General features: G+C 53.8%; 2 protein-coding genes across 2 annotated transcripts in view; both read right to left on the bottom strand.

Annotated features, from left to right (window-relative positions):
* The window catches only part of LOC142024813 (butyrophilin subfamily 1 member A1-like), a 77,759-nt gene extending 55,987 nt beyond the window's left edge, over positions 1-21,772 (bottom strand). The window contains exon 1 of the mRNA XM_075017065.1: positions 21,660-21,772. Within this exon, the coding sequence (XP_074873166.1) occupies positions 21,660-21,765 (106 nt within the window). The 5' untranslated portion in view covers positions 21,766-21,772. The remainder of the gene's footprint in view (positions 1-21,659) is intronic.
* Positions 5,440-18,816, bottom strand: LOC142024586 (butyrophilin subfamily 1 member A1-like). Its single transcript, XM_075016715.1, has 6 exons — positions 18,487-18,816; positions 17,663-17,944; positions 13,972-14,088; positions 12,858-12,878; positions 12,729-12,755; positions 5,440-6,038 (listed from the first exon to the last, which is right to left on the bottom strand). Exons 1-6 carry the CDS (start codon positions 18,746-18,748, stop codon positions 5,440-5,442), a joined length of 1,308 nt encoding a protein of 435 aa, XP_074872816.1. The 5' UTR covers positions 18,749-18,816.
* Positions 21,773-23,024: the final 1,252 nt, after the last annotated feature.

Here is a 23,024-nt window from a genome sequence, read left to right as displayed (position 1 = left end):
CCCAGGATTGGCTGGGGGGATGACAGGGTTCGGAGGGAACGGGGAAATGGAGAGCGGAAGAAGAATAGGATTTATACATATGAAGCTGATTGTGCCTTCCTAAGTGGAGTACTTTGCATTTGTCCTTATTAAATTTCATTAGGTTTACCTCAAATCATTTCTCCAGTTTGTCCAGCTCTGTTTTAATCCTGACCCTGTCCTGTCCTGTCCTCCAGAGCAATTGCAACCCCTCCCAGCTTGGTATCATCTGCAAACTGAATAAGCGTACTCTCTACGCCAATATCTAAATCACTGATGTAAATATTGAACAGAACTGGTCCCAAAACAGATCCCTGTGGAACCCCACTTCTTATGCCCTTCCAGCATGATTGTAAACCATTACTAGCTACTCTCTGAGAATGGTTATTCAGCCAGCTATGCACCTACCTTATAGTAGCCCCATCTAGTTGTATTTACCTAGTTTATTGATAAGAAGATCGTGCGAGACTGTATCAAATGCCTTACTAAGGTCCAGGAATACTGCATCCACCACTTCTCCCTTACTCACAAGACAAAATGTCTGTATATGGAAATGCTACAGGACACTAAGGACTCAAAGCCTGTCCCGTTTTCAACATGACATAAAGAATGCTGGTAAAGAGTTAAGCCCTCAGCGGTTTCTCTGTGGGGAGCTGGCAGGAGAGCCAATGGAGAAAGATGGGGATTTTTGAATTGAAGCAGGGGCCTGCTGAAGGAGAGTCTTTTGTGCTGGGCTGAAGCAGAAAGACTCAGACAAGATGCTAACGCAGGATGAGTAAAGCCTGTAAATACCCTGTCCATCTCCTAATTAGAGCATAGATATGGAAGCAGAAAGGAAATGTTTAGTTAAGTACAATCAGCTTATATTGTTTTGGATTTGGTGTGGCACTTCCTAGGCTGGTTGATGTATTTTTCCTCTGTACACTGTAACTTCTAAGCTGAGTACCAGAGAAGTAATTCTCTGTGCTCCAGCCAGAATGTTTTCAGTTGTTTTATTATATCCAGCAGCGAAGTACGCCTGTTTACTGGCTTCGTATTGCTCCATCTTGTGTTTGCTGAATAAATTACATTCGTAAGGCAATAATTTCAATTCTGTGTGCTGGAGGCGTGTCTGTGTGATGGCTGCCGAAAGCAAGGTCAGCTCTCACTCGGCAGCCCACTCCTGTTCTTTGTTTCCAAGCAATCTCCTCAGGAAAAGGGAGAGCTTGGGGTTACCCCCAGGGAGAGAGCCAAGTGTCTCTTGCTTGGATTCAAGGGGGGCTTTGCACGTGGCAGTTGCCTCCTGGGGTCAGGGGATTTTGCATTTTGGTGCAGCTGTGCAGGGTGGTCGGGCGCTGACTGTTGGAACCGGAACGAACCGGTTTTTCCCGCCCTTTTCCCTGAGCGTTCCATCCCCTCAGGGCTGTTCACCCCCAGGAGTTCAGGCTGTGGCAGGCTGGTCCCAGCACTGCTGCCCAGCACCGGCCTTAACACCCCCCACCCCCTGAAGCTGGAGAGGGCCCCACACCCCAGAGCTGGAGCTCAGCTTAGTGCCTTGGCCTGGCCCTGGCCCCCACAGCACCGCTCCCCCAGGGAATTGGGGGCAGGGCCGGCCCCTATGTCCTTCCCCACCCCATAGCTAGTGCCAGGGCCCCCAGTTCAGCCTGGGGCTGAACCTGGCCCCAAGAGCCGCCCCCCACCTCAAAGCTGGGGCCAGTCCCCTCCCCACCAAACTCACCCTGAGCCTCAGCCCAGTGTCATGGCCTGGCCCCAGCCCCTCTTGCTCCCTCCAGGGCTGGGCTGCTGCATGGGCTGCCCCCCCCAGCCCCCCAACGGAGATGCCAGGGCTGAGCAGCATGACCCTCACCCCCCAGCCCAGCCCCCAGGGTTACCAGATATGCAATTCCCACGTTAACATGCTGCGCCTTGGAAGTTACAGATACAGACCTGCTCCATCTCAGGAGGCTGCCCTTTATTCAAAGTTCAGCCATGGTAACCCACCCGCGCCACCTTCCCACTGTGGCTGCCCCGGTCAACTCCCTGAGACCTCTCAACTCCCAACTCCCAGCCCTCAGCCCCTCCTCTCACCGGACCCCAACACCACCGAACTCTTGGCCATTGAGTCCCCCACCCCTGGCCTGAGCCCCCCCACATCCAACCTCCTGCTGTGAGGTGTCACCTCCCACCCCTGCCACGGCTCCCCCCGCACCAAACCCCAGGCCAACACGGCACACGAACGAGAGTGAGGCACACAGAGACACTCGGTGGATCACTCTCAGGGGTTTAGCGCTACGAACTCTGCTCCCACATTTCCCAAAACACCCTCCGTGACCCGGAGCAGCGACGTTTTCCACAACAGGACGTGACACCCACCAGCAACACTGGGAAATTGGCTGGTGGCGCTGCACAGCCCAGGCAAACGGCCCTGGGGCTTGGAGCGAACCAGCAATGTCGATGATCCTGTTTACAAGACGTGCCCGGCAGGTATGTGTAAAACCCGGTGGAAATGGGAATGAGAAGAGCGCTGGGGTCGCACCTGGCGTTGCTAGAGGAAAACAATTGCTCAGTTTTGCTCCCCACTCTCCGTCATAGAAATTCAGACAGGATCACTGTTTGGCCAACAGAAGCGCTTTATTTAACATGGCCACGGGAGAAAAAGCGAGAGGGGCGTCCAGTTCTCAGCAAAAACAAAGTACAGTCGTCCGTAGATACCCCATGCAACAATAGCTCCGTTATGGGCTGCACAGATACGGAAACTTGAATCTTCTGGCACAAGTCAGTCTTGCAGTTACATGCTCATGCGGAGCTAAACACATCTTCCTCAGGCTGCTTCCTGATAAGCTGTCTTCCAAGGCCGCATTATTTTTCTCACTCAGCCTTCACCACCTCTCTTCTTCTCAGCCTCTCACTCACCCCCCTTCACCCCTCTTTTCCCTGCCCTGGTCAGTATACTCGCCTTGCAGCATTTTTCCATTCCTCATCGGGGGCGTAGAGCGCCCTGGCAGTCACAACCTTTATTTTAACCCAGGTTTATTTTATCCCAGGTTTGTGCTTTGATACTCTTTGGAAAGCCCTAGGAATGATTTAAAATGCAGGGACTTCTCCTTCCTAACGAACTTTTAATAGTTTCGTAACAATAACAAACGATGTAACAAACAGAACCCAACCTCTAATGAAACAAACACTCGGGGCCACAGCGCAGTGGAGGCCAGAGCACCACTTGGGTGACTTCCAATCCCAGGTGTGTTCACACCTGGCCTCTGCCCCCTCCTTGTTCTCGGACCTGTTGCTGGTGAAGGGCAGGGCTCAGAGTTACAAGGCGGCGGGGGGGGAGATGCTCAGAAAAGCTGGACTCGCCGAGCAGCTGCTCCTCCTGGGGAATTCTGCACCACTGCCCGGGCACAGAACTAACAGCCAGAGATTTATTTAAAGCAGGAAATAGATGTGGCGGGGGGTGGGTGGGGGAGAAGCTGCAGTTCTGCCTTTCCTCCAGCCATGGTCACTGTGGCTTCGGGACAGAAAGCAGAGCCAGGCCCTCAGGGCTGCTGGGAGGGAGGGGAGGAGTCACAGGCTGGTGCAGAAGGGCCCGTGGGGGACAGACTGGGCGTGGGCTCAGGAGCTAGTGGCAGGGAGGGGACATTAAGCTTGGGTACAAATGGGAGGGGGCTGCATAGCCACATGAGGATGGGAACTGTAAGGCTGGAGGGTCACATGAGGGTGGGAGCTCCACATAGGGCCACGGGGTGCAGGCATAGATGTGGCTGATTGTATGGGACAGGCGAAGGATCAGCCAGGGTCTGCATGGGGGAGATTCCCCAACTTCATCAAAACCTCATATCCCTCCGCCCCCCAAACTTTTCCACGCGGGGGAGGGATCTCTCAGCGGTTAGATCCTGGCTCACGTCCGTTCCGTTAGCCGGGTGCGCTCGCCGCATGCACCGGTGCCGGGAGAACGTTCCCTGCCTGGTATCCATCGGGGCCTGGCTCATTTCTGTTTCTTACACACTTCTGAAGTTCTTCTCTGGAAGGCGGTGGCTGGCCATGGTGCCTTTGGAGAGCTGTGGGGTGCACCTTTGCTGGGTGCTGAGGGACTGGCTCTCTGGAGCGGGAGGGACTGACTGTGGGGTGATGGGGTTGAAATGACCTCTCACCCCAGTGTTCCAGTGTATCTGGTGGTAAGTGAGACGGGAGCGCAGAGGGGACCCTCTGGCTGCAGCCCACACTGAGCGAGTGGTGATGTAAGAGTTCAGGGTGAGGACGACTTGTGTCCAAGTCCCACTCCTGGCCTCCTTCCTCCCTCTCCAGCCAGACCAGACTGCCCAACCCCAAACTGCCCAGTTCCCCTTCCAACCAGCCAGGCCCCTGCTCCCTCCTTTGTCCTGGTTCCTGGGGAAGAAAGGGGTCACCGGGTGGCCTAGGTTCCAGAGAGCTGGAACTCCCCTTATCTACCTGGCAGAAGTCACCACACCCGAGCTCCCATGACGGCTATACATGGACGCTGGGCCTAGGGAAACTGAGGCACCCGCCTGGTGTTACTGCAGGGCACCAGGCAACACATGCAGCCTCAGCAAGGGAATGAACTCCTCACCCCGCCCCCCACCATGCCTAGGTCTCTGTGTGGCCTCAGGTGGGAGGGGTGAGGCTGGAGTCTGGCCTCCCCCAGCCCTGAGCTAACCCGCTGCCCATGGGGTGGGAGTAATTTCGGGTGGGAGCCAGGGAAGATTTTCAGACCTGACCAAGGGCTGTGCTGTTCTCCAGAGGGGGGAGGGGTCTGGACAGAGGAAGGGAGCTCGGGAGGGCGGGGGGCGGGGGGATTGGGTTGTGGGGTCCAGGAGGGGTCATGGGGGCAGAGAGGCAGGTTGGGTGAAGGGGTTCTGACCGGGGGCAGGGAACTGGGGTGCAGGGCACAGGAGGGCGTTTGAGGATTCTGGCCTGCGGGAGGAGTGTGCAAGAGGGTGCAGGGGCTGGGGGGGGCTGTGGTCTGGGGCAGGAGCGCTCAGAGGGTTCTGGTGGTGACCTGGCTCAGGGATTGGGGTGCAGGCCCAGGAGGGCAGCTGGGTGCAGGAGAGGATGCTGGTGTGGGGGAGGGGTGCGGGGTGCGGCAGGGAGTTATGACTGAGGGGAGGGGGGCTGCAGAGGGGCTGGTGTGTGGGGTTCAGCTGGTGACCTGAGGCAGGAGGTTGGGGTGCGGGAGGGGTGGGGGCAGGAGCATCAGGCTCTGCCCTTTACTGACCTGCCTTTGAGTCACACCCAGGGAGCTGGAAGTGGAGCTGGGGGTGGGGAGAACAATTAACACATTTCCCACACTGCCCTGCCCCCCACAGCCCTGCAGCTGCTCCCCTGACTCCCTCCCCCCACAGCGCACAGGCCTGGGCACTGACTGGGGTGGGGGCAGGTGGGTGATGCCCTTAGGCGTCCCCGTGGGAGCCGGGCTGGGGTGTGTCAGCGCTGGGAGGGGCCAGTCTGTGCCGCAGGGTCCCTGTCGGGGACAGAGATTCCCTGCGGCTGCGCTGGGACGGGGCAGATTGTCAGGGGAGCCGCGTTTGTCTCCCCACAGTTGAGGCCAGGACAGAAATAAGGGCGGAGGGGCCCGGAGAAGGTGTCCCTGAAAGTGAAGAGAGGGGACCTGTCAGTCACATTGTAAAATGAGACTTCGCCCGCCTCATAGTCCAGGAAAATCCCCACCCGGCCGGGCCTGGTGCTCACAGGGAGGGGGGTTAAGGGGGAGGTGCCGGCTTTGTATCCCCCATCCCTCAGCCACACAACCCAGTAGCCGTTCCCAGGTGATCGTGTGAGCCCCTCCTTCCTGCTCACAGATTCCCTGCACACCCCCAGCTCCCACCAAGGCTTGTCTCCCACCTCCACCTCCCAGTAACACCTCCCGCCCATGAGCCACTCAGCGCCCAGCACACAGAGCCAAGGATCAAATCTCTCAGGGTTGCAGGGCAGATCCTGGCGGGTGTCTCCGTCTCTCACACGTTTCCGATCCTCAGACAGGACGAGTCGGGGATGAGCCGTGTCTGGATCCAGAGTCACGTCCACTGGGGAGAGTCACAGAGTCAGTGCGGGGGCAGGGCTGGTCCCTGGGCTCAGAGGGAAATGAACCTGCACCCCAGTGATCACTCTGGGGGGTGTTGTCTGAGGGGGGTCAGGGCCCCTCTGCCTGTGAGGAGACACTGAGGGGGAGGGCAGGAGGAGTGGGGGAGGGGTGGGAAGCTGTCAGGGAGGGTGGGGGAGGGTCAGGGACAGGGTGATGGTGATTGAGGAAAGGAGAAGGGCAGGTGATGGGGGAAAGGTGAAGAGGAGAGGGGAGGGGCAGGTGAATGGTGGGGTGAAGGGAAGAAGGAAGGGGCAGGTGATGTGGGGTGAAGGGGTGAGGAGAGGGGCAGGTGATGGGGGTGAAGGGGAAAGGGGAGGTGCAGGTGATGGGGGGTGAAGGGGAGAGGGGAGGGGCAGCTGATGGGGGTAAAGGGGAGAGGGGAGGAGCAGGTGATGGGGAGGGGAGAAGGGGAGAGGGAAGGGGCAGGTGATGAGGAGGGTGAAGGGGAGACGGGAGGGGCAGATGATGGGGAGGGGTGAAGCGGGAAGGGGCGTGGCAGGTGATGGGGTGAAGGGGAGAGGGGAGGGGCAGGTGATGGGGGAGGGGTAAAGGGGAGAGGGGAGGGGCAGGTGATGGAGGAGGGGTAAAGGGGAGAGGGGAGGGGCAGGTGACAGGGTGAAGGGGAGGGGGAGGGACAGAAGATGGGGGAGGGGGCCGTGTCCTAGTGAGGACGGATATGGGGGCGCAGAGGTTTTGCTGACACTCACGGGCACTGTCTGACCTGCCCCTCTCCCCTGGGTATAGACGGAGCTGATCAGGCCCCAGGGAGTCGCTGGGTTTGTTCAATGACCTCTAGAGCTGAGGTCCCTGCTGGGCAGGTGTAAGGTGTAAGTGCTCAGCCCGGCTGTGTTAACTCATGTTGGCTGCGTCTACACGTGCACGCTACTTCGAAGTAGCGGCACCAGCTTCGAAATAGCGCCCGTCACGTCTACACGCGTCGGGCGCTATTTCGAAGTTAACTTCGACGTTAGGCGGCGAGACGTCGAAGTCGCTAACCTCATGAGGAGATAGGAATAGCGCCCTACTTCGACGTTCAACGTTGAAGTAGGGACAGTGTAGACGATCCGCGTCCCACAACGTTGAAATTGCTGGGTCCTCCATGGCGGCCATCAGCTGGGGGGTTGAGAGATCTCTCTCCAGCCCCTTCGGGGCTCTATGGTCACCGTGGGCAGCAGCCCTTAGCCCAGGGCTTCTGGCTGCTTCTGCGGCAGCTGGGGATCCATGCTGCAGGCACAGGGTCTGCAACCAGTTGTCAGCTCTGTGTATCTTGTGTTGTTTAGTGCAACTGTGTCTGGGAGGGGCCCTTTAAGGGAGCGGCTTGCTGTTGAGTCCGCCCTGTGACCTTGTCTGCAGCTGTGCCTGGCACCCTTATTTCGATGTGTGCTACTTTGGCGTGTAGACGTTCCCTCGCAGCGCCTATTTCGATGTGGTGCAGTGCAACGTCGAAGTTGAACATCGACGTTGCCAGCCCTGGAGGACGTGTAGACGTTATTCATCGAAATAGCCTATTTCGATGTTGGCTTCACGTGTAGACGTAGCCGTTGAGGGAAGGGATAAATAACAATTCTTCGTTCATTTTCTCCACAACTGTCAAGATTTTGTACGTTTCTATCATATTCCCTCTTCGTTGTCTCTCTGCCAAGCTGAAACGTCCTCGTCTGTTTCACCTCTCCTCACACGGAATTGGGTCCGTACCCCAAATTAGTTCTCTTGCCTTCTCTGTACCGTCTCCAACTCCAAAGTGTCTTTTTAGAGACCGGCTGACTAGCACCACACACAGGATTCGACATGTGGCCTCTCCTGAGTTTATAGCATGAAAGGGGAGTAACTTTGGTTGGCAGATGGATGAGCCAGGATGTGCCACGGGGACAGAAGGGTGTGAGGAGAGCGGGGTCAGTAGAGCAGAGGGGGGAGCCATGTTCCCTGTAAGCTCAGCACTTGGGCGACCGCTCAGGAGAGATTCAGGTGCTGCCCAGCTTATTGGCAGAGCACCCACAGCCGGCAGCCTGTGTTTCTAGGGGTGGTACACGTCCGTACACACCTCGGTGCACAGAACTAAATTCATTCCGCACATGGATGGACGAAATCAGAGGGACCCCCTGGTGGTGAGGGGCTCGACACAAGGAGGGCGCAGTGGGGTGAGGGAAGGTGTCAGGGGGATTGAGAGGGTGGAGAATGGGGCAGACACAAGGAGGGCACGGGTGGGGGTAAGAGACAGGCCGATGGGAGGCAAAGGGGGCTGTCAGTGAGGGTGGGGCAGCACCACAGTCAGGGTGGCACTGAGGGCTGACTGCCCTTGGCCCCGCCTCTTCCTGGCACAGAGCCAGTCCCCCCCACATTGCCCCAGGGCCCGGGGTGCCCATGAGCACTGCTGGTAATGGGGGCAGGGAGGGGCGAGGAGAGAGGCGGGACCAGGGGCAGAAATGTGAGGAGAGCTCAGTGGGGAGCATGGGGCAGAGGGGTGAGGAGCAGGGCAGGAGCCAGAACAGCTCAGAAGGGGAGGTGGGGGCAGCGAGGGGCAGAGGGTGGGGGCTGTGCCAGGGTCTGGGGGACGGAGGAGGTGGGAGACAGGGCAGCAGAGGGGAAAGGGGCGAAGTGGCTGCCAGGCAGCAGCAGGGGTGAACTGGCGATGGCGTGAAGGGCATGAGGGTGCCATCAGCAGGAGAGAGGAGCCCTAAATCAGACCCCCACGGCCAAGTGGCACCAGACGATGGCGCAGGGCTGGGCCAATGGCAGGACGGGCACATGAGATGGGGCTGCCTCCCAGGAAGAGGATGGGCCAACTGTCCGGGTTTACAAGAACTCGGAGAACAGGGAAGTCCAGGTTATTAGATGAAGTGAGTCTGTGCTCACGAAAGCTCATGCTCAAAACTTTTCTGTTAGTTTATAAGGTGCCACAGGACCCTTCATTGCTGTTACAGGTTATTAGAGATGCTCTGCCGGAGCTGGGAGGGGGATCAGGCCCAGGCTGCTGTTCAGTCAGAGGACTGCAGGAACCCCCTTTGGGGCAGGGAAGAGTGAGCCTCACCAGGGTCATTTGTTCCATCTGCAAGGGAAAGGGACATGTCAAATGCTGCTGCCCTGTGAGAACTTTGGATCGTGGGCACAGGGGTTGTTGCTATGGGGCAGTGAGTGTTTCTAGTGCTGCGTATGGTGGGTAGCTAGGAAAGCAGGCCCTGGGGTATAAGCATCACAGGGAGAGGCCTGCCACGGGCTCTGCTTACCAGGGATACCCTAGCTTGGGAGTCTGGGGCATTGGAGTTGTTTCCCCCGAGAGCCTGAAAGGACTCCTCTGCCAAAGGATCTCACCAGCCACTCTAGGGACAGCTGGCTGTCTGGGCCAGGCGGGCTGGGGCAGAGCTAAATGGGGTTCAGCATTTCTGAGTCCCAGCAGATGGGTGTGACACGAGCTCGGACAAGCCCAGGTGCCTGTTTTCTTACTGAAACTGGCCAAGCGACAGGAGCAGCCCAGCGACCAGAAGACAGGCCGAAAGAGCTACTCACAGAGCAGGAGAGCAGCCACCAGGCTGTGACTACAGAGAGCAAATGGGTCAAGGCACTGAAAAAGGAACAGAGCCTTGGGCAGATTAAATTCTGTTCTAGCTCTGGAGGAGCCCAGCAGACACTGAATACAAAGCTGCACCACCTGCGAAAGTCACGGACTGATGATCTTATCAAGGATCAAGGATCTTCATCAATGATGGATCATGGCACAGAGAGAACTAGTCTTGTGGATAAGGGAGAAGTGGTGCATGTGCTCTACCGAGTCTTTAGTGAGACATTCAATACAGTCTCACAGGATCTTCTTACCAATAACCTCGTCAAATACAACTTAGATGGGGCAAGTAGAAGGTGGGGGCATCACTGGCTGGACAGCCATTCTCAGAGAGTAGTTTGTAACAGGTCGCAGTTATGCTGAAATGGCAGAACAAGTGGGGTTCCACAGGGGTCAATTCTGGGACCAGTTCTGTTCCGTATCTTCATCACCTATTGAGCTCCTGGCATAGAAAGTGCCCTAAGTAAGTCTGCAGATGACACCAAGCCGGGAGGGGTTGCAACTGCTTTGGAGGACAAGGTCAGAGTCCAAAATGGTCTGGAGAAACTGGAGAAATGGTCTGAGGAAAACAGGATTAAGCAGAATAAGGACAACTGCAAAGTGCTCCACTTGGGGAGGAAGAATCAGTTTCATGCTTCCAAAATGGGAAGAGACTCCCTTGGATGGAGCCTTGAAGAAAGGGAGCTGGGGGTCAGAGTGGACCACAAGCTGAGTATGAGTCAACAGTGTGATGCTGCTGCAAAAAAAGCCAATGTGATTCTAGGCTGCATTAACAGGAGTGTTGTGAGCAAGACACAAGAAGTTGTTCTGCTCTGCTCTGCACGGATTAGGCTTCAACTGGAGCACTGTGCCCAGCACCACAGTTTAGGAAAGATGTGGAGGAACTGGAGAGGGTCCAGAGAAGAGCAAATAAAATGATTCAAGTTCTAGAAAACGTGTCATATGGGAGAAGATTAAAAGAACTGGGTTGGTTTGGTTTGGAAAAGACACAGCTGAGAGGGGACATGACAGCACCTTTCACGTATTTAAAAGGAGGTTACAAGGAGGACAGAGAAAAATTGTTCTTCTGGGCCTCTTAGGACAGGACAAGGAGCAATGGGCTTAAACTGCAGCAAGGGAGGTTTAGGTTGGACATTAGGAAAAGCTTTTTGCCAGGGTGGTTAAACACTGGAATAAATTGCCTCGGCAGGTTGCAGAATCTCCACCACTGGAACTATTTAACAGCAAATTGGATAAATATCTATCAGCGATGATCTATAGGGTGCTTGGTCCTGCCATGAGGGCAGGCGACTGGTCTCAATGACCTCTCCAGATCGCTTCCAGTTCCATTGGTCGTGGGACAGCCCCGTACTCAGGTCTCAAGTGTCCCCACTGTTTCTGGAAAAGGGGTGAATTGTCCCGCATGTTCCGTCACCCCCTGCCCTGCCCCTGCTGAACTGCCCTGCCCTGCTCAGCGCAGAGCCTCCTGCATGCAGCTGAAGTTCAGCCATTAGCAGGAGGCGCTGCACTGCCCAGGGAAGGAACACTCAGCTGGGGGGAGAAAGCAGCCAGGCTCCAGCACTACTGACTGGCTGGCAGCAGGAGAAGGAGCCAGCTCAGCCCAGAAGCCCGAGCAGCGTGTGTGGGGAGGCAGTGTCACCCCACCCATGTCCAGGGTGCCTAAGGGCAGTGGGGAGTTTGGAGCCAGCCTGTAGAGTGGCAGCCCCATTGCTGGTTCCTGCAGATGGGAAATGAAAGTCTCCAGGCCTCCAAGGCAGAAAATGAGCTGGGCAAGAGGAAAGCTGCCTGGGACCCAGAAGAGGAAGGACTTGAACAAGCCCAGGGCTTTGGGAACAAGGGGCCCTCGGAAGGGCTACAGGATGTCAGTATCTGCCCAGAAACCTAGAGATGGGTTTGCTGGGACCCAGGAACCTGCCACACGCAGCTGTTCTGCGCCTGGGCCAGTTCCCTGGGGCTCTAAGCATGGTGTGTGGCAACACGACTGAGTTAACACTGTTCAGGATGTGGTAGCTGGCAGCTCCAACTCCCTGCCAGTGGTCAGGGCTGGCATGTGGCTGCCTGTACCCGATTCGGCTGAGTGTTACGGGCCTGTGTGGGCAGGACCTGGGCTGGCACCTGCCCAGGTTTCTCAGGATGGTCCCTTTACTCAGGTGACTGTCGTGGGAATTCTGTGAGCCTGCCCAGCCCACTGCAACCCTGGGTGTGTCAATGGCTGTAGCAGGGGAGCTGTCGGGAGTGGTGCATACACACAGGGAGCTCTGGCTCCAGAGTGTCTGGGAGCTCTTAGGATAGGGAAGCTTGTGGGCAGTGAGTGAGATGGGGAGCTTGGGGCAGCCCAGTCACACTGATCAGGTACCGGCTATGGGACTCACCACTGGGGATGTGGGGGCAGACCTGGCACCAGGCCCTGCTTGGTGAGGATGGTGCCTGAGGCAGCCCTAGGAACAGAAGCCCGTGTTGTGCCATCGCCTTGCGGGGGGGGATGTGCTCTGGGTGGGGGAAACAGGCACTGGGCACAAAGCATGCAGATATTCTGGGCTTTTTGCACCTCTGAGGTGGTGACACTCCCAGGACCCCCAGTGGTGTTGGTTTCACTGCTCTGGGTGTTCCCCACCCCCCAGGTCTGTGCTATAAGATACCCCACAGAACAGGGACCGCTGGGCTAGGGGTGCTGCAGGATGTGTGCAGGGTCCCAGGCACTCTGATCCCTGCCAGAGCTGCCCAAGCTCTCCCAGCATGCACCAGGATAAACAGTCAGGCAGCAAGCTGGGAGCAAACTCACACACAGCTCAGCCAGGGCTGTGCAGCGGAAAAGCTGCCCCAAGGGACAGTTTGGTGTAAGTGACAGTCAGTGCAAATGACGGACAGGTGAGAATGTCCATCCTGCAGAACCCACGTACCTCTCTGAAAAGGTGACATCGGAGGACATCAGTCCCTGGGCTGCAATAAACCTGGGGTGTCGTAGACTGAGAGTGAAGGTCACCGGAAAATGACCTGTGCAGGGAAAGGAACAGAGAGCTCCCGGGAGGAGGTGGGGTCGAACTAAAGATAAAATACCAGTGGTACGTACAGTACCTGTGTAGAGCTGGGCACATCTCCACCCTGCAACCAAACACAGAGAGAAGGGTGAGAACGCCCCTGACCACAGCCCCACTGAGCAGGAGACAATGTCACACAAGGGCTGTTCCGGGGGATGGAACTTACTGAGCTCTGCCTGGAGTTTGTCTGAAAATAAAACAGAGAGAAATGAGTCAGTGCCACATTATCCTGCGAAGGGAAGTGACTCCAAAAGCAGCAGGGAAGGGCCTAGAAACTACATCAACAACAGAGCCTGACACCTCCTGAGGAACTGTAAGGGGAAAAACAGTAACCCCACCTGGCCAGGTGCAAGGGGCTGTTAGAGCCAAACAAGGACCCTTCAGCGAATGGAAAATACTAATCCTGTGAAGCCAGGAGAAAGGAGCACAAAGCACATGGGGTGAGGTGTTTGATGGGAATTTATCGGCTAAAATGAAATCAGTCGAGTGAAGGCCAAATATTCATATTTCCTTTTCTAGTGCATGTCTCCAGCGCCATGAAGAACAATACTACAGGATTCGCTCTGTATCGCTTGCTATTTGGATGAGAACCAAGACTGCCCACAGACGTGTGTGCTTTGGCAGATGTCAGGATGGAGCTGGCTGAGACACACCAGCACTGTGCTTTCTGGCAGAGAAAAAATCTGCAAGTCACTTATTGCTTAGCTGTGGCTTCTGCCTAAGTGAATTCAGAAAGCAACGTTGGTATGAAGCCAGGGTATGTTTGCAGGATCTCCAGCCAAGGGAAAAAGTTCTGCTGCAAAATGTGTGCTCCTGGCAATCACAAGCAGGGGCGGCTCCTGCGGATGGATATAAGGGGGCACTTGCCATCTCACTGCCCCCCAGTGTGATTCCTCCCAATGCCACCTCTATCCCAGGAGAGGGCCGAGACAACCTCCCTCTACTCCAAGCCCTGTCCCTGCCCCGATTATCCTCTTCCCAATCCCTGCTCCACCTCCTGCCTCTCTCCCACCCCTGCCTCTCTCCCACGGCCTCTGCTCTATCCCTTCCCTGCCTCTTCCTCTTCTCCTGAGCAATGGCCCAGGGGACTAGCAGGGGTCTGGTGTTAGAAAACTAATTAACTCAACCCCTTATTCTTCTTCAACCTCTGCCCATCACCTGGTATTCTATGCTCTCTTTAGAACATGGAATTAAGTAACTGAATTAGCTCCTTCCTGTGATTTGTTTTTAATTAAATTGCCCCTCTGGTCACACTCAGTTCTCTCCACTCATTACTTTACCTTTTGTTCTGCGCTGCTGCCAGACACAGTAACTGGCCAGAGGGATGAGAACAGCCAGGAGAGCCAGGATCACAGTCAGAGCCACCAGCCAAGGACTGACCCTGGGGAAAAACTGCTCTGCAAGAGAAGGTGATGTTAGTTTGAAGATACTAAGGATACAGATCCACAATGATATTTAGGCACCTAAACCCCAATTTTAAGCACCACTGCAAATTAGAACTGTTCTCAAACCTGCAGCTGTGGCTGCCGATGTGCCAGTACTCAGTACTGGCAAGTACCAGCACAAAAAAAGCACTGTGTATATATGACTTAAATGATTACAGTAATTAGATACATGAACTCTGCACAACTCTCTTCTTGCTCTTTAAAATCAAATGTTGAGGTTTAGGTACCAAAGTATTGGCTGTCCGACTTGTGGTCTGGGTAAGATACAAACGAGCATTGGTCAGACGATGTGGCTGGTACTTTGGGGTTGGAAGAACCTTTTGCGTATTGAATATTGTTGCACAGAGCTTCTCACTTAATTGGCCTGAGGTGTTAATTGGAAGCCAAAGAACAGGAAGGCAACAAAGGGGCCTATGTCATTTCTTTTTTCCAACTTTTGATAACAAGTAAAAACAACAAGGAATCCCATAGCACCCTAAAAGCTTTCATATTTATTGGAGCATAAGAGTTTGTGGGCTGAAGTGCATTTCATCAGATACATGAAGTGAACGATTCAGATGACAAGGACTATTGTAGCACATGTTCAGAGAGAGTGGAGTTTTACATCAATGCTCCTGAGGTTGAATCAGGTGGATGTGGCCCACTTCCAACAGTGATAAGAAGGTGATCCACCCTCCAGAAAAACTCAATGAATTCTTTGCTTCCATCTTCATGGCTGAGGATGCTAGGGAGATTCCCAAATCAGAGCCGTCCTTTGTAGGTGACAAATCTGAGGAATTGTCCAAGGCTGAGGTGTCATTAGCAGAGGTTTCAGAACTGATTGACCAACTTAAGAGTAACAAGTCACCAGGACCAGATGGCATTCACCCAAGAGTTCTGAAAGAACTCAAATATGACATTGAAGAACTGTTAATTGTGCTTTGTGACCTGTCCTTTATATCAGCTTCTGTACCCAATGACTGGACAGTAGCTAATGTAACAACAATATTTAAAAAGGGCTCTAGAGGCAATCCCGGCAATTACAGACCACTAAGTCTTACGTCGGTACTGGGTAAATTAATCGAAACCATAGTCAAGAATAAAATTGTCAGACACATAGAAGAATATAATTTGTTGGGTGAAAGTCAATATGGTTTCTGTAAAGGGCAATCATGTCTTACTAATCTATTCAAGTTCTTTGAAGGGGTCAACAAATGTGACTAAGGGAGACCCAGTAGATGTAGTGTACTTGGATTTCCAGAAAGCCTTCGGCAAAGTCCCTCACCAAAGGCTCTTATGTAAATTAAGTTGTCATGAGGTAAAAGGGAAGATTCTTTCATGGATTGGGAATTGGTTAAAAGGCAGGAAACAGGATATGAATAAGTGGTAAATTTTCAGAATGGAAAAGGGTAACGTGGCGTTCCCCTTGGGTCAGTCCTAGGACCAATCCTATTCAACTTATTCGTAAATGATCTGGAAAAAGGGGTAAACTGTGAGGTGACAAAGTTTGCAGACGACACTAAACTTCTAAACATAGTTAAGACCAAAGCAGACTGAGAAGAACGTGAAAAAGATCTCACAAAACTGAGTGACTGGGCAACAAAAGGGCAAATTAAATTTAATGTGGATAAAAGCAAAGTAATGCAGATTGGAAAAAATAACCCCAACTATACATACAGTATGTGAGGGGCTAATTTAGCTACAAGTCATCAGGAAAGAGACCTTGGAGTCATCGTGGGTACTTTTCTGAAAACATCCATGCAGTGTGCAGCAGCAGTCAAAAAGCAAACAGGATGTTAGGAATCATTAAAAAAGGGATCGAGAATAAGACACAGGATATCTTATTGCGATCATCTTGGTATTAGAAAAGATTCAGAAAAGGGCAAGTCAAATGATTGGGGGTTTGGAGGAGGTCCCATATGAAGAGAGATTAAAAAGACTTGGACTTTCAGCTTAGAAAAGAGGAGGCTAACGGGGGATATGATCGAGGTCTATAAAGTTATGAGAGGTGTGGGGAAAGTGAAGAAGGAACGTATTTTTTCTTGTTCCCACAACATAAGAACTAGGTGACACCAAATGAAATTAATGGGTAGCAGGTTTAAAACAAATAAAAGGAAGTTCTTCCTCCTTTTGGAACAGAACAGGACGAAAACCAACTGACATTCAAATGAAGAGCAGAAAGGTTGTCCTGGGGTCATCTAGAAGTTTTGTCCAGAGGCAGAGTGAAGTGGAAGAGACTTGTAGATGACCCATGCTCCATTCACAGTACAAGGGTTACGTAGTAGTAGTTTTCTTTACACAGCATGCTTTCAACCTGTGGAACTCCTTGCCAGAGGAGGCTGTGAAGGCCAGGACTGTAACAGGGTTTTAAAAAGAGCTAGATAAATTCATGGAGCTTAGGTCCACTAATGGCTATTAGCCACGATGGGTAAGGAACGGTGTCCCTGGCCTCTGCTTGTCAGAGGTTGGAAACGGACGGCAGGAGAGAGATCACTTGACATGCCTGTTTGGTTCACTCACTCTTGGGCGCTTGGCATTGGCCGCCGTCAGCCAACGGGATGCTGGGCTGGATGGACCTTTGGTCTGACAAAGTGTAGCCGTTCTTGTGTCTGAATTCACCTCACTAGCACTGATGTGACACTGCCATCTCTGCATGTATGTATAATTCCCCGCCACCTGAATCTTTCGCTTCATGCATGTGACGAAGTGAGCTGTGGACCATGAAAGCTTATGAATATATTTGTATCTATGTTTGTTATAGGCGTATAAATAAATCAGTAAGTCTGTAAGGCGCCACAGGACTTTCTGTTTCTGTTGAGACAGACTGACACGACTCCCTCTCTGAACAGGGCAACCGCATCTCCCTGTCCCAAATACGGGACAGGTAGATATGCAGGGGAGGGACAGCTCCTCCAAGTCCTGGGGAGCCAGGAAGGAGGCAGCAGCTGCCAGCGCTCCCCGGGAGCCCCAGGGAAGAGGCAGCCACTGGCGCTCCCCTAGAGCCCCCGTGGAAGCTGCAGCTGTCCACGCTCTCCCTGCTTCCTCGAGGCTCATGGGGGACAAATACGGGACAATTCGTCCCTTTCATAAAAAGAGTGGTGACTCGTTTTTGGTGTGCCAAATACAGAGCCATCCCACCCAATATGGGATGGATGGTCACCCTATCTCTGAATCTTGATAACTAGTGGGGGCCATCAGGAACATAGTTGTGTGGCTGGTTACTGAAATGTATAACAGTGTTAACTACCAGTTCTCACAGACTCTGATCTCCTTTTTGCAACCTGCCCTGACCGGGGCTTCCCTAGGCACCTCAGGTCACAAATATAATAGTGACAGTCGATTACTCAGAGCTCTCAGCTCAGCCAGTGGGAGTGTTGCCTACGTTTGGACAGCAGGCCTGGCTCCTTGGCCGTTCTGATTTAGTTTCTTGGCATTCACTACTTGAAGCCCACCTAGGAGCACATCTAGCAAATAAATATGCCTCAAAAATACACCTCCCCCCACCTGACTTCTGCCACATCCATTCCATCTCCAGACAGGCACTGACCTGCTATGGAAATTGTTGATATTTTCTTTTTATTGAGGATGAGGCTCCTGACAGAACAGGACAAGTTCTGGTTGGAATCTTTTGTTACAACAAGAGAAATCTGGCTTTGAAACAGTCCATTGCTGTTCCTGAATATTTTTTCAGAGGCAGATGGCAGCAGCTGCCCATGGGCATCTCTCCACTGAGCCTCGGGCTCTGGGTGCCAGCCAGCTGATTGACACGTAATCCTGATCCCTCCATCCTGGTGATCTTCAACACTGATGTGGGGGTCAGAGCCTGACACTGGAGAAAAATGGAATGAAGCTGTATTAATTCCATATAATCAGCAAAGAGAACAAGAGGAGGAGAAATTAATTTGATTTCATTGGCATCCAGAATTATCCGCCAGTGTCCCCCAGTGTCTCTGTTCTGACCATTGCTTTCACCTCCACTGCTCCCACAAGCCACGCGCGACCAAAATGCAGCACTTTCGAAGTGCCATGGCTGGCAGCATGCTAATGAGGTGCTGAATATTCATTTCAGTGCCTCATTAGTATTCTCCAATTTGGCCATTAGGAAGGCCATTTCAAAGTTTTCCCCCAGCCTAGACACAGCCCTTCTGTTTAAAACAAAGCCAGTTTAGGAAAATAAGAATGAACAGTATGTTTGTAAAATTCCTCCAGTTCACTCTCAGAGAGCAGCCCCTGCCCCTGCTGTTCAGTAACTGGAGGCTCAAAGAGAATTCGGTGTCAAGATGTATGAGTGAGAAATATCCAGGGTGCTCTCACAGTGAGCTCTCCTGACCCATTTATTACATTGCTAGGAAGATAAAACAAGCTACAGACCTCCCACCTGCAGTTCCAGTTTGGCTTCTTCATAGGAATCTCCAGATTGAAAGAAACACGTGTATTTTCCATGGTCAGAAAGCTGAACATTGTGTATTCTCAGGGAAACACTCCCACGGGTGATGTTGTCTTTCAGCAGCTCTGTCCTTCCCTGATATCCTGGCATCTGCTCGTCACGCTGATCCCGTCCATCCTTATACCGGTGCACAATTGCAGAGAACTTGAATCGGAACCATCGCACCTCCATGGTCTCAGCGCTCATCCTGGGGGAGAGGTGGCAGGGCAGGACGGCTTCCCCACCAAGAGAGACAACGATTGGGTGGTCAGGTCCAGCCACTGTGAACTGTGCTGTGGAAGGTATCAGAAGGAAAAGAAATGCTCACAACTCAGCCTCAGTCCTTCCCCTCAAATCACGAGAGTGGAATGAAAAAAAATTAAAAAAAAAAAATCATAACACTGGCGTAGTTCTCTGCCTTCTGAGTGTGAACCTTTAGAGTTGACGTGGGTCACATTCTAACTTCCAACTTCCTCGTAAGCTGCCTGGTTCACAGCTGCCCACTAAATCTCTGCAGGGGCTCAGGGCTGCAGCTGGCAGAGATAGCTCTGCCTCAGCCCTCCAGCTGCTGGATCTGGCAGGAAGACACCACTCCCTGCCAGCCCTAGCATGGAGCTGCTGCAGCCAGGGCAAAGAGGCTCCTCCTTGCCTTCCCCATCAGGGAGCCACCCAGGTAAGCCCAAGCCCCAAGCCCCTGCCTCACCTGGAGCAGCGCCCATCAGCCCTAGGTACATATTTCAGGAGGATGCTCATGCTGCTGTGGTACCTCATCAGTCTTTTGCAGGACAGTCTGAGCACAGCTAACACAGGTACCCACCGGAGAGAGCCAGGAGCAGCATAAGGCACAGGGCAGGGGGCCAGGAGGAGGGGCTCAGGACAGGAGCTGGGGGCTCAGAGCAGGTGGAACATGGGGGAGGAAGGACTCAGGGCAGGGGCTGGGTGAGAGTGGGAGTGGGGGCTGCAGCCACACATACCACTCCCTGGGTGTTGCTTCCTGTTTGCTGGGACTAGGGAGGGAGGGAAAAGCGCAGCTAATACCTTCTACACAGCGCTCACTTGCTGCTCCAGAAACTAGGGAAGTCCCTGAACACATTGTTGCTAATACAGCCTTGCGGTCCCCAGCGTATCTCGGGTCTGTCCAGAAAAGTCCAAGTTCTGAGCACCAGCAGATGCAGTGTTAATGGCCGCGCCAGAGAAACACCAACTCCCCGCCTTTTGTTAGAGTTAAATTAAAATGTTACAGCTTCGTGCAGTCTCTTTACACAGACATCCGTTTCGCATTCTGTTTCAAAATGGATTCCCTGTGTGGTTTCCATTTTTAAAGATGGCCGAGAGCTCGTCTCCTTCCCCCAGGCAAGGCGGGGAGATTAAGGCGCGAAAATTAAGCGAGGGAAGTGATTTTAATTCACCCGGAGAAAAGAGCGTACGTAAAGGGTAGGAGCCCTCCCTTCAGGGCCTTTTGCCTCAGCGTGGCAGCTTGCTCCGGGGCACTCACTGGGGCCCCCTGTCAGGGCTGGTAACTAGGGCTGCTAGGCCTCGTGGGCCAGTCTGAAAGGGAGAGCTAGAGAGAGGCCGGCTGATGGCTAGGGCAGCAACCTGCAGATTGCTAGGCCTCGTAGCTCAGTCTGCTTTGATATTCACTATATTTTATTTCCGAGTTAGAGACAATTTATACACACACACATCCATCCTGGAAGGTCATTTTCTTTCGGTATTCTGCACACAGGACCATGAGCCAAGAGCTGAACAAAGAAGAGGGAAGAAGATCACATCCTCACTTGGCAGTTCCTGTCTGCAGCCTGGAACATCCGTGAAGGCTAATTCCTGAACTCTCCTGTCATCTGGGAAAGGTACTGTCCGATCCATCCTTACCCTGTGCTTTTCTTTCAAAGGTTAATTGAGCTAACAACCGATATTTTGTCTGCTCTAGGGAGTCCTATTTTCTGTTACTGTATTGTATTAGAGTCAAATAAAACACCGTTATCTTTACTCCACTACCTTGTCATAACTACACATGAACCGATGATAGAGGCGGAGGGGGTAGAGCCTTGCAGACCAGCCCATCTTCTGACATATTTGGTAATTTTGTAATTCTGTCTGTCTCGGGCTCACCATTTGGGAGATGACCCAATACACATAGACCCCACTCTGCTGGCATAGGCCGCGCACATCACTCCAGGAGCAGGGCCGAGGCAGCAGAGAGTCACACGCCTGCTCCTGGCTATGGCAACCCTTGTTTTGAGGGAGCTGCGCTGGTGAGGATCTACCCCCCGTCATGCCCACTGAACTGAGGGGCTGCCCTCCCACAGCCACACATTACAAGCCCTTCACCCCTTTCAGCAGCCCCCTCACTTCCACTCCCAGCATTCCCACTGGCACAAGATGCTCCCTTACCCATCAGTAACCACAGACAGCCCCTGAGCCCTGCTAGGGACGTAGCCACAGAGCGCCGTGCTGCCATGAAGGGTGCAGGATCCCTCACAGCACACTGGGGCCTCTCTCCTTTCACCGCACTCCAGGGGCAGCTCAGACGCACATCTCCTCACAGCCCCGTCACACGTATCTCCCCACTCATTCCCGCTACCCCTCGCAGCAGGGGACCGGCCCGGAACTCCCCGTGCCCAGCTCTGGGGAGGAGGCAGGCAGTGCGCAGGGGTAAGGGTGTAAGGCCAATCAGCCTGTCCTGGTCTTCAGCACCGAGTGTTACCGAACTCGATGCTCTGGAAGGGCAGGCAATACACCCGTAACTGTAGCTCTGTCTCAAAGCTGGCTCTCGTCAGCGACTGTGCTAGCTGGCAGGAGGAGCACAGGGGAAGCTCTCCCACCAGCAGAAGGGGCAGAGAGGTGACTGGAGCTCGATTAAATCAAGGGAAAAAGGACAACAAATCCAGGGGAACAACCCAGGCCCCACTGAAGTCCATGGTAGTTTTCACTCAGAGTTTCATCTATTTGCCAAGGAATATTCCAGGTGTGACCTGAGCAGCAGGTGTGCCGGGGGGTGGGGGTGTCCCAGGAAGGGGCGGTATGGTTAGCTCTCTGTACGGGCCGGGAGCTGCAGGGCAGCTGGGCTCTGTGTGAGAGGAGGCAGCAAACCCAGTGAGGAGGTCGAAGCGCCTACCTGAATCCAGCCTGGGAACCTGCAGTGCGAGGCAGAGGGCGAGGTAGCTGCGCAGAGCAGAGCTCACTGCGGAGCCGGGGGAGAATGAGGGAACCGTCTCCATCATTGTCACTGGGGCTGGGGAAGAGGAGAAACAACAAACCAGACAGTGCGTGAGCGGGAGGCGGTGCCAGTGTTGTACTGAGAAGTCCTGCACGGGATCTCTTTGGGGGAAAAGGCAAAACATCACATTCATTGGTCATAACCACATAGCAATCAGCACGTATCCTACGGAGATGAGATATTGCACAAACACTCACACTCACACATACACACACACACACACACACTCAGTCTTGGTGCTGTTACCAATAGTTGCCCCCCCCTGCCTGCACTGGCCAGGTGAGTTCGATGGGGGAGGGGTGGAGCCAGGCTCCGGCCGATCCAGTTCCATGCTCCAGTGCTGACAAGATGAGACCCGGGGTCCCCCGCAAAATGCCGTAGATTGAGTGTCCCCCCTCCCGTGCAGGTCGACACCAGTTACCCATCACATGCGTATGCAAGTCGACATCTGCGGTGTCCTCTTCTGGGTGGTGTCTCCTTCAACCTCAGCGAGTGTGCTGCTTCCAAAAGCAGGCGCCTGCTGGTGACTCCCAAGGCGTCCCTACGTCCAGTCTTCTCTCAGTGGGGCTGCGTCACAGGTCCCACTGCTCTTCTCATTGGTTTTGGATCTGGCTTTCATTCCTTCTCCAACTAGAGCGACCATCTCTCCCTGTCCCAAATACATGACATGGAGATGTGGGGGGAGGGGCAGCTCCGTCAATCCCTGGGGAGCCGGGAAGGAGGCGGCAGCTGCCGGCACCCCCAGGAGTCCTGGGGAAGTGGCAGCCACCGGCCCTGCCTGAGAGCCCCAGGGAAGCCACAGCCACCCACACTCCCCCCACTTCCCCAAGACTCAGCAGTTGCCTCTGCGCAGCAGTTGCCTTTGCACAGCTGCTGGTGGAAAAGGTCAGGGCGGGTGCCCCGAATACAGGACAATTAGGCCCTTTTTAAAAATAAGTTGGGAGGCCTTTTTGGTGTCCCAAATATGGAACTGTCCCACCCACTATGAGATGGATGGTCATCCTTTCTCCAACCCTTACAAGTCCCTGGAGGTGCTGGCCTTCCAGGACTCATCCATTCACACCTCTTTCATTCAGCAGGGAAGCAATCAAGCAAAAAAAGACAAAGGAAAAGGCAGGCTGCAGTGGGGCAAGACTTCTCTTTACCTTACTGATTTCTAGGACCTGTCCTAAAGACACAACACTTCTGTGTAAAAAGACTTAACAGAAGGTTTCTGTGTGCAGGGACAGAGGCCCCCTACCTTCTGTATCCTGCGGGGGCACT

The sequence above is a fragment of the Carettochelys insculpta genome, chromosome 22 (assembly GCF_033958435.1).
Source record: "Carettochelys insculpta isolate YL-2023 chromosome 22, ASM3395843v1, whole genome shotgun sequence".
Classification (NCBI taxonomy): Eukaryota; Metazoa; Chordata; order Testudines; family Carettochelyidae; genus Carettochelys; species Carettochelys insculpta.
This window is presented reverse-complemented; position numbering and strand designations above follow the sequence as displayed.

Bases quoted from the DNA above. Each gene is read 5' to 3' on its own strand.
- LOC142024586 (XM_075016715.1), bottom strand. From the start codon at position 18,748: ATGAGCGCTGAGACCATGGAGGTGCGATGGTTCCGATTCAAGTTCTCT. The intron at 17,945-18,486 runs GTCTGTAGCTTG...ATTTTTCTCCAG, and splicing joins ACTGGAACTGCAGGTGGGAG to TGTCAGGCTCTGACCCCCAC. The intron at 12,756-12,857 runs GTAAGTTCCATC...GTTTGGTTGCAG, and splicing joins CAAACTCCAGGCAGAGCTCA to GGTGGAGATGTGCCCAGCTC.